The 11,209-nt window shown below is 44.9% G+C and overlaps 1 protein-coding gene across 8 annotated transcripts in view; it reads right to left on the reverse strand.

The window, feature by feature from the left end:
- The window catches only part of RGS3 (regulator of G protein signaling 3), a 135,258-nt gene extending 126,053 nt beyond the window's left edge, over positions 1-9,205 (reverse strand). Inside the window, exon 1 of one of the 8 annotated variants that reach the window (XM_063787573.1) lies at positions 9,051-9,205. In XM_063787573.1, coding sequence (XP_063643643.1) covers positions 9,051-9,153 — 103 coding nt within the window. In that variant the 5' untranslated portion in view covers positions 9,154-9,205. Of the gene's footprint in view, positions 1-7,341; positions 7,591-9,050 lie in introns of those variants that run through there. The other 7 variants (XM_009457121.5, XM_063787576.1, XM_009457122.5 and 4 more) reach the window with 7 other exon arrangements.
- Positions 9,206-11,209: the final 2,004 nt, after the last annotated feature.

Consider the following 11,209-nt stretch of genomic DNA (forward strand, 5'->3'; position numbering starts at 1 on the left):
TTCTGAGCCCCACCTTTTGCATAGGGACCCTGAAGGGTTGCTCCATAGGAATAGAGTGAACTGTAATCAGACACAGCTACTCCAGGGACTACAGCTCGATTTCAAGTACTCTCAGTCCCAACACTGAATTAAGACTAACCCAGTGACCCTAGGCACCTGACAAACAAACAAAGATTTTTTGAAGGAAAATATCATCCTAGGTCTGCATTGAGAAGAAAATAATAATAATAACAACAACTCTCTGCCTATACTGTTTGTTTGTTGTTTGTTTGTTTTGAGTCAGGGTCTCACTCTGACACCCAGGCTAGGGTACAGTATCACAATCACAGCTCACTGTAGTCTTGACCTCCTAGGCTCAAGTGATCCTCCTTCCTCAGCCTCCCAAGTAGCTAGGACCACAGGTGCACACCATCATGCCCAGCTAATTTTTTTATTTTTTGTAGAGATGATCTCTCACTATGTTGCCCACGCTGGTCTCGAACTTCTGGGCTTGAGTGATTCTCCTGCCTTGGCCTCCCAAAGTGCTGGGATTATAAGCATGGGCCACTCACCACTCCCAGCCATGTGCCTGTTCTTTGCAGCAGACACAGCACACCTACAATGTAGATCCAAAAAGGTTGAAAGAAAAAGGATGGAAAAAGATATGTCAGGCAAATATTAACTGAAAGAAGCATGGGTAGCTATGTTAATATCAGGAAAATTAGACTTTATACCTACTAGAAATAAAGAAGACTTCATAACAATAATAGACTTCATAATAAAAATTTCAGCTCACCAGAAAGATAATAATTCTAAATCTGTATGTTGTTAACATAGCTTCAACATATGTAAAGGAAAAACTGACAGAACTGCAATGGGAAATAGACAAATTTACAATCACAGTGGGAATTCTAATACACCTCTCTTAGTAACTGACAGAGAAAACAGGAAAAATCAACAAGGATACAGAATATTTGAACAATATAAAGAGCAAACTTGACCTAAACTTGACATACACAAAGAACACTGCACCCAACTGCTGCAGAATCCTTTTCAAGTACACAAAGAACATTTATAAAAATTGACTCTCTTTGGGAGGCCAAGGCAGGTGGATCACCTGAGGTCAGGAGTTCGAGACCAGTTTGGCCAACATGGTAAAACCCCATCTCTACTAAAAATACAAAAATTAGCCAGGCATGGTGGTGGGTGCCTGTAATCCCAGCTACATGGGAGACTGAGCCAGGAGAATTGCTTGAATCCAGGAAGGGGAGGCTGCAGTGAGTTTACATTGCGCCACTGCACTCCAGCCTGGTGACAGAGTGAGACTCAGTCTCACAACAACAACGACCAAAAAAAAAAAAAAACAACTGTATGCTGAGGCATCAAGTAAATTTTGATTAATTTCAAGGAATTAAAAGGATGGAGAGTATATTCTCTGACTAAAATGCAAAGTAAATATAAAAATATTACCAGAAAATCCCCAATATTTAGAAATTTAGAAATATATTTCTAACTAACCCAAGGATTGAAAAAGAAATGACAATGAAAATTAGAAAATATTTTGAAGTAAATGATAAAGAAAAAAACTGCATTATCAACATGAGTCTTCTAAATACTAGAAATGTTCAATTTTTGACTCTGGTGAAAGTTACAAAGGTATTTTTTTGTGATAAGTCACTGGATTGCACATTATTGGGGGGATACTTTTCTGTCTGTCTGTATAATATTTCAAACTTTTTTAAATGTTTAAGAAGAACACACAAAGCAGAATGGGAAAAGAGGACAAAGGGCTATTTATGGGCCAGAAACTTTGAGGAATTTCTGAAAGCTCCCGAGCAGTTGGACTCTGAATGACAGAAAAGCCAATAAATGCTGAGGAGTATGACCAGCAAATGATGAGCTCCTGAGAAACAGTTGGATAGGTTTCCCCAACCATGCCAGGGAATCTCCCAGGCTCAGAGCAGCGGGACTGGAAACACGTGCCAGCCAGGGGCAGCTGGCAGGGACACATTGAAGGCCTCCAGTTCAGGGCCTGACCGTGCACTACCCAACACACCACGCAGCTGGCTGACATCTGTTCCCAAGCTTCACTCTCACTACAGAAAATGAATTATTTATCTCCATGGCTTCTAAAGGGAGGCAGAGAAAGGAGCGAAACAGGCCCCAGCTAACATTGTACCAACACAACAAACATGAGGCAAAAAAAAAAAAAAAAAAATGCTGAGCAAATCAATGACACTCCTAAGTCTACTCTGCCTCCAGAACCCCATCTTCCCAACTTCCCTATGGCAAATCAGTGACTCCAGGCAGTCCTCTCAAGCCTACATTTAGAGCTGCTCCTGACAGCTTTCATTTTGTAGGTTCACAGGGGGCTGGCATTTCTAAAGAGAGGTGCATTTTGTCACCCAATGTCCACAGCCACCTGCAGACCTCAGAACATGTCCAGCTTGCCCACCATCTCCAGACCCAGATACCCTGCAGAAAAGGCAACCTGTTCTCTCTCCTGACCACTCACCATATCCAGGTGACTAGAGATCCCAAGCAAGTTAAAATTTGGTTCAGAGACCCCAGGTAAATTAATAATTCGCTTCATCAGTCAAACTAATAAGTTGGTATCCCTTCAAGATGATATTTTAAAACTATCTATCCAACATTTTTGTGAACTTGAGTTTTTTTATTTTCTATATAAAATATTATGCCTAAAATTCATATGGAAATTCAAGGGACCCAGGACAGCCAAAATGATCTTGAAAGAGAAGAACAAAATCGGAGGATTTACACAACCTGATTTCAAAATGTACTACAAAGCAACAGTAATCAAGACAGTATGATACTGGAATGATAATAGGCAGATAGATCAATGGAATAGAATTGAAAGCCTAGAAATAAGCTGTGGGTTTATGGACAATTGATTTTCAGTAAAGGTACCAAGATCATCCAATAGAGAAATAATGGTATTTTCAACAAATGGTACTGGGACAACTGGATAGCCACACAAAACAATGAAGTTGAACTCTTACCTCATACCATACACAAAAATTAACTCAAAGTGGATCAAAGACCTAAATATAAGAGCCAAAACTATAAAACTCTTAGAAGAAAACATACAGGTAAATCTCTTGGTAACTGACAGAACCTTAGATTTGGCAGCGAATTCTGAGATATAACACAAAGTACAAGTAACAAAAGATAAAGTAAATTGAACTTCATCAAAATTAAAAATGTTTGGGGTTCTGGCTGGACACAGTGGTTCATGCCTATAATCCCAGCACTTTGGGAGGCCAAGGCAGGAGATCGCTTGAGTCCATGAGTTCAAGACTAGCTTGGGCAACATAGGGAAACCTCATCTCTACAAAAATTTTTTTTACATAAGAAAAATTAGCCAGGCATGGTGGTGCACGTCTGTAGTACCAGCTACTCAGGAGGCTGAAGTGGGAGGATCGCTTAAGCACAGGAGGTTGAGGCTGCATGGTCAAAGAGGAGCCATGATCATGCCACTGAACTCCAGCCTGGGCAACAAAACAAGACCCCATCCCCAAAAAAAGTTTGGGATTCAATGAACACTATCAAGAAAGTGAAAAAAACCCACAGATAGAGAGAAAATATTTGCAAATCATATATCGGTTAAGGAGCTTGCATCTAGAATATATAAAGAAATCTTACAACTCAATAATAACAAGACAAAAAGCCCAATTTTAAAATGAACAAAAGATCTGAATACATTCTTCTCCAAAGAAGATATATAAATAATGAGCACATGAAAAAATGTTCAACACCACGGGTCATCAGGAAAATGCAAATCGAAACTATAGTGAATATCAATTCACACCCACTAGGATAGCTAGAATTAAAAAGTCAGATAATAACAAGTGTTGGTAAGGAATGTGGAAAAACCAAAACCCATATACACAGCTGATGGGAACATAAAATGATACACCTACTTTGGAAAAGAGTTTGGTAGTTCCCTAAATAGTTAAACACAGAGTTACCATAGGACTCAGCAAATCTACTCCTAGGTATATACTGTGTGTATATGAAGAGAAATGAAAACATTTGTCCACACAAAAACTTGTTCACAAATGTTCATGGCAGTATTATTCATAATAGTCAAAAGGGAGAAACAGCCAAAATATTCATCACCAGATGAATAAATTTTTTAAATGTGGTATAGCCATACAATGAATACTACTCAGCCATAAAAATGAATGGAGTATGATATCTGCTACAACATGGATTAAACTTGAAAACATTATGCTAAGTGAAAGAAGTCAGTCATAAAAAAAAAATACGATTCCATTTATATGAAATGTCCAGAACAGGCAAATCTACAGAGGGAGAGAATAGATTAGCAATTGCTTTGGGCTTGGGACAAGGGAGGACGGTACAAGCTAAAGAGCATAATGTCTCTTTTTGAGGGAATGAAAATGTTCTGAAATTGTGACAATAGTTACACATCTCTGTGAATATACTAAAAACCATTGAATTGTATGGTTTAAATGAGTGAATTGTATATATCTGAATTATATTTCAATAAAGCTGTTACAAGAAAAATCAGCATATATCCTAATCAAAATAAAATATATAATCCTGGAGAAAAATATTATGTATACCTATAATGACTTCAAATTATATCACTTTTCACAATAAAGAAAAAAAAAATCCCTCTAGAGTAGTTGGGTCCTAGCCTCAGCTTGCCTACTCCCTTCCCCTGAAGTAAGGCCACCTCCTCAGAACGCAGTGTCCTTCAATTAATGTCACTTGAACATACTCCTTTTGGGGGACAAGGGGTTGTGTTCATGTGTACACACAAATACATATATCATGCAGTACTCTCCCCGAAGGGAATTCTCATCAAAACAGTTTTGTCTCTTTATATTTCCATAGATGATTATGCTCCCTTTACATGTCTGTGCTCAGGAAACTACCAGCTAAGCAACATCTTCATCTGGTTCTACCAAGGCAAAGCTCACAGTAGAAGGCCAGGGGCTACCTACTGTGCTAAGGAAAGGCCAGTGAACTGAGAAAAACTTAGCCAAAACCTTCACTGTAAAAGTGGTCCCGATTGCTACCAAAACTGGCTCTGAATCCATAGCTTCCAAACCTGGATGACAGTCTGAATGCTCTATGGCTTCTTAAGTGTTCATATTCTCAGGCTCCACCCCAGACCTATTAAACTAGACTCTCCAGAAGAAGATTCTAGGAGTCTGTGTATTTTTAACAGGCTCCCCACATGCTTCTGATATTTGGCTGGGTTTGGAAACCACTGATAGGAATCTTTGCTCATAAGCAGATCAGTGAAGATCACAGTGGATAAAGAAAATCAGCAGCCTGAAAGAGGGGCACCACGACAAATGGCACCCAGGGAAACAGAGCCAGTGCAGGAAACAGGAGAGAATTTCTCAAATGCTCTCATAAGCATCCTCAGAGAGATGTGAGAGGAGCCTGCACGAATAAGAGCAGGTGGCTTCCCACCCCACCCAGGCTCCTGTCTGCCTCCTGCACACTCAGGTCACAGTCACTTGTTCAAGCAGCAGCCTTCCCTGATACCCATCAGACTCAGCCCTGAGGCCATGGCTGGGCAGGAAGATCCACTCCTTGCTGGGCCTGAACCCTCCTCAGCTTCCCAGATCTGGCAGGCAGATTAATCTAATAGAAGAACATGGACCAATGCAAGGAAATATTCACATCAGGCCACTAAGGAAAACATATGGGTTACAAAATTGTCCATACAAACTTGATCTCAATTGTGTTGAAATTTGACCCCTAAATACACACATGCACACACACACACACACACACACACAGAAATAGGTGTGGAAATAAGCCTGGGAGGATATAAATCAGAAAGTTAACAGTGGTCTCCCTGGGAAGTCAGATTACAAGTGATTTTCACTTTCTTCTTTTCACTAAGTTTTCAGCAGTAAACACATATAACCATGATAATAAGGAGGAAAAAAGCAAACATATTTTTACTTTTTAATCAGGACACAGCTAAGGTAAGAGGGCCTCACAGCTCCCTGACACCCTTTCCTGACCACTCCTACCCCAGCCAATACAGATCATCCTGGAAACCACCCTTGTCTCACAGAGCCCTGCATCCCAATGGGGTTAGCAGGAATTGCCTCCTAGGCTGGGGCATTAAGTGAGATAATGCAGGTAAAACACTTGGCATAAGGAATGGCAATGGTAAGTTCTCAACAAATGATGGCTAGTTAATTGCCCTTTATCGTCCACCAACTAGACCAGTGAATTCCTGCTGCCAGACATCAGGCAATTTCAGAGGCCAAGCCACTGCTCTTCCATCATTCCCTCTACCCCTATGGAAAAAAAGCAGGTTGTGGAAAACCAAGTATGTTGAGCAGGAGTAAGCCTGAAAACAGAAGAGCCAGGAACCCCAGGGAGGGACCAAACTCCTTGGGCACTCTGTCTTTGAAAGCTGGGCAATGTCCAGTAATGTTTCAGTAACAGCCCCAACCTTTAGAAGGAAATTCTATGCAAGTTCAAACAAAAATGCGCTGGACAGGTCATCTCTGGAAAGCTTGAGCTCACCTACGAACTCTGCCACTGGCTCATGGAAGATCTCTTGGTTTCAAGTCTTCACAGAGGAAAAATAACCCCTCTCCACAGAGAGTTGCAGGACCAGTGAGGAAATGAAGGGTTACCCTCAAGGGTAGGGTTGTTACCTTTACTATGGCTACCAGGAACGCCAGGTTTGCCCAGGCCTTTGGGCAGCTGCCACCCAGCTGTTATTTGGGGGAACTCAGTCAGCTACTTAGGGGCTTGGGAGTGAAGCCTACTGTTCACTTCTTTCCACCTCAAACCCTGAGGCAGCCCTGGGACCCTCCTAAGGGATTGTTCTTTCTTGGAGGAGAGAATTCTCCCATCTCCACTGTGGCTCAGATACCCAACAAAGTCAAATTGCAGCCTCCCCACAAGGCAGCAGGGCCAAAGGGCCCAGCACCTGTCCGCTCCCTGAGCCAAAGGAAAGTGGGTGAATGAGATCTCCAGTTGCTATAACAAGACCTTGATTTAACCTGAGCTGCTTGCTAATGAGAAACTCAGTGGTGACAACCCAGGTCTCTGAAAGATTAACCAGAGCGTGATTATTCCAGCCAAGTGAGGCAGAACCAACCGCAATTGGCACTCATGGCCGGGCAGCAGGTGGTGTCCAGCAGCTTGCTTGGACTGAGCCTGTGCCCTGAGCCCCTCCTGGGCAGTCACAGGAGAAAGGGGCCAGAGAAGGTGCCCCTAGATAGAAAGAGCACCTGCTCCCAGCCTCCCCTGTCACCACGAGGGGCTGCGTTTCTGGGCGCTGGGAGCAGGGTGAAGCAGCCCCTGCCGCCAGCCCCAGCGGGCACTTACCAAAGGTGGTGAGGTAGAAGGACAAGTCCGGGTGGGCACGCCGGCTCCCGAGGGAGACGCGGTGCAGGGAGCGCTCCATGGCGTCCCACTGCGACCCGGACAGGAGCGTCTGCAACCCGAGGCGGCTGTGTTGCTCCCCAGTAACCGAGGCAGCAGGCTCACCGCCCCCTGCACCGGAGTCTCCAGGGCGGGAGGAGCGCGAGCGGGAGGTAGGGCTGCCCCGCGCGTTGGAACGGCCCGGGCGCGCCCGGCCCTGATTGGCCCGCGCGGGTTTGAATGGGGAGAGTTCCACCTGCCGGAGCAGAGCTGGGCCGGGGTGGGGGAGGAGGCGCCGCCGACCCACGCTGAGCAGCGACGGCAGCCACCCAAGGAGCCAGCAGGACGGTGCGGCCACCCCGGGGATCCCGGCCCCAGCACCGCGCTCCCGGTTGGAAATGCCAGTCCCACGAGAAGCCCCAGTCCGGGGTGCCCACTCTGGGCAGGCTTGGCCTCCTCGTCCAGCTCTCCTAGACCAGCAATTAGTCGGGTTTATAACCTGCTTTGAAGCTCAGGCCTATAATCATTAGATCCAAGCAAAGGCAAAGGAGCACCCGATGGCCCAGGGCAGTGAGGTTTGGAAAAGTGTTCTCTGCACTTGGACAGGTCGCCCCCCACCAAGCTGCATCCTCTTCCCAAACCCTGCATCCTGGATCACTCTCTTGAGCCTCCTCTTGAACAAGTGCTGCCTGACACAGGTCCGGATGGGAGCAGCTTGCTCCAACCAACCTGATGGCCCCCCGTCCCACAGCCTGATGCCATCGGACAGCAGGACAGGCCCACAGCCTCTGAGAAAGAGGAACGCACAGGAAACAGAGTGGGGTGGATGAATCCCCCAGCCTGGTGCGGGGAGGCAGAGCTGGAAGGTCAAACCCTGCTTTGCTGCTTTGTCAGCAAACATTTACAGGACACCTCCTCGTAGCAGTTTCACACCAAGACATCTGCTCTGCAAATCTCTGTTGCCACTGTGGGAAGGAAAGCTGTTAGTCTCGTGTAAATCTAAAAATGGGAAGTGTTGGTATTTGTCCCTGTTCCCCAGACTTCATCGCCAAGTGGATATTTGTGGTTCAGTGATCCACTCAAAAATAAGATGGGGAGATGCAAGACAGAAAGTGGAGAGAAGAGTTATGTGTTGAGTACCAGATGCCAGAGGCTTAGCTGAGCTGGGCAATTTACACACATCATCTCAGTTAATCTTCACGGTAAGTCTAATAAGTATTAGCCCCAATTTACCAGGAAGAAATCTGAACCTCAGGCAGAGAAGACAGGTGACATGCCCAAGGTTTGCAGAGCTAGGAATAGGCAGAGCTGAAATTTGAACCCAGGCCTCTCTGCCCCAAACGCCATTGTCCTATTCTTCCTTGGCCTCCACATCTGCCCCATGGCCAACAGCAGGCGGAAGGAGCAAACGCCACAGGGTCAGGTGGCCACCAGCGAGGAGCAGAAACTGCAGAAGGAGCCCTGAATCAGCAAACTGGTGATAAATCACATAAATGCCGTAGGATTGTTTGAATCCTGGCACTTCGTGAAGTCCTGCCCTGCTCTTTACTGCACCCCCCCACCCCACCCCGCTCTCCCCCTCCAACCCCGGTTACACACACACATGGTGAACACTGCCTTTAACAAGAGCAGGTCCACTCTCCTAGCCTCAAGCCAGTGACAGATGGACTTACCTGCACCCTGGACTTTGGCATGCGTGATCCTCTTCCTGGCTGGAGAAGTTTGAGTCCACTCATCTCTTCTGGGCAGAGCAATATCAGGGCTTAGCCACTCCATCCAGCCAGGGAATATGGGCAAGCTCAGGCTCAAGCCACAGGATGTAGACAGGACACTGAGCACAGAGACGTGGCAGACCTGCAGGAGCAAGATGGGAGCATGAGTTAGCCATGGCCTGAAGATGCTCCATGCAAGGTGTGTTCACTCCCAGGAGGAACTAGAAAGCATGGTGTTCAGGAAACAGCAAACGAAGGCCCACAGGGAAAGGGAAGGTGATGTGCCTGAGATGATAGTCACCTCTTCACAACTTTGCCAGGGACCACTGTAGAGCCTCCTCCCAAAGGGGAGACTATCTTGGGCTCCAGAGGCTGTGAGCAACCTGCAGGTACAACACTCAGGACGGTGAGATCCAGAAAGAAAATTGGGCAAAGGTGTGCTGTCTGAATGTGACCTAGGAGAGAAAAGACCGAGGCCCACACTGGGCACTTACACCCGGTCATGGGAACAAAGATTCTACTGCTTTGTAGGTCCCCTCCTGACTCCTGCCCCACTCTGCAGCTAACATATTCAGTTGGAAGATTGCAAGGCCAGCCTGATCCTGAGCTGGCCCCTCTGATGGTATCACCTTCACCACCACCAGTAAGGCTCCTTTACTCAGTAGCGTGCTGGAAGCTTCCTTTTCCTAAAAGGACAGGTCGGTCACCCTTTCGTCAAGAGATGGAGGAGAGAGGTGAGTGGGAGCTTGGGCAGGGCACTTCAGGAGAGACTGGCCCTATTAACCCACACTGCTGTCCACAAGCAACATCCAGAAAGGCTCATGATCATGGCCCTGCTTTCCCCAAGAAGGCAGGAGAGTTTGACCAAGCCTGGCTTTCTCACATGTCCTGAGCATTCTAGCACCCCCTGGGGTTCTTCCACCTCACACATGTGCACACACACTCCACACATACATTATCATACCACACACGATAACAATCATACACTCTGCACACATACATACACATACCTTAACATATCCCATGTACACACACAGTCACATCATATGCACATATACACATACATAAACACACTACATACACACCTCACATACATATACAAACACACCCCACACATTATATATGCATCCTATGCATATATATAAGCACACATCACACAGACACATGCACACAAAACACATACACTACATATATACCATATTCATATATACAGATTGATTTGAAGCACTTAATAAAGTATCAAGCAATGATTTTAGGCATTTTTTTAAAGACTGACTACATCTGGAAGCATAAGGAATACTTGAGTTTGAAAAGAAGGGACTAAATGGATTTATTTGGGTGCATTTTCACAATAACTCTCAAAGAATCTTAGTGACTTTAAGATATCTCTTCTAGCCCAATAATAACCAAGAAAACTTAGAAAAATAATAACAAAGGGAACTTGTACTACCAGATGTTAAATGGTGTTAAATAATATAAAACTAAAAAGAAAAGACAGATCGATGGAATTAGAGTAGAAAGTTCAAGGGGATAATTTATTTAGAAAATAACAAAGATTTAAAGTGTTTTAACTAAAAATTCATTTCAAAAAGTTAGAAGAGGAATAAGCTAATTCAGAAGAAAAAAATTTTTTTTTTTTTTTGGAGACGGAGTCTCACTCTGTCACTCAGGCTGGAGTGCAGTGGCGCAATCTCGGCTCACTGAAAGCTCCACCTCCTGGGTTCACGCCATTCTCCTGCCTCAGCACCCCCCAAGTAGCTGGGACTACAGGCACCCGCCAACACGCCCGGCTAATTTTTTGTATTTTTAGTAGAGACGGGGTTTTACCTGTTAGCCAGGATGGTCTCGATCTCCTGACCTTGCGATCTGCCCATCTCAGCCTCCCAAAGTGCTGGGATTACAGGCATGAGCCACTGCGCCTGGCCAGAAGAAAATTTTAAAAGGAAATAAGGTTAAAGGTGAAATTTATCCTCAAAAAAATAGACTTCAACAATAAGACCAAAGCCTTGTCTCTGAAAAGTTCAGTAAAATAGACCTCTGGCAAAATGTATACAGAAAACCAGAAATAAGCAAGTTTAGGGAAGAGAAAGCCAAGATATACAGGTGATTTTTTTTTTTTT

This window comes from Pan troglodytes, chromosome 11 (assembly GCF_028858775.2).
Source record: "Pan troglodytes isolate AG18354 chromosome 11, NHGRI_mPanTro3-v2.0_pri, whole genome shotgun sequence".
Lineage (NCBI taxonomy): Eukaryota > Metazoa > Chordata > Mammalia > Primates > Hominidae > Pan > Pan troglodytes.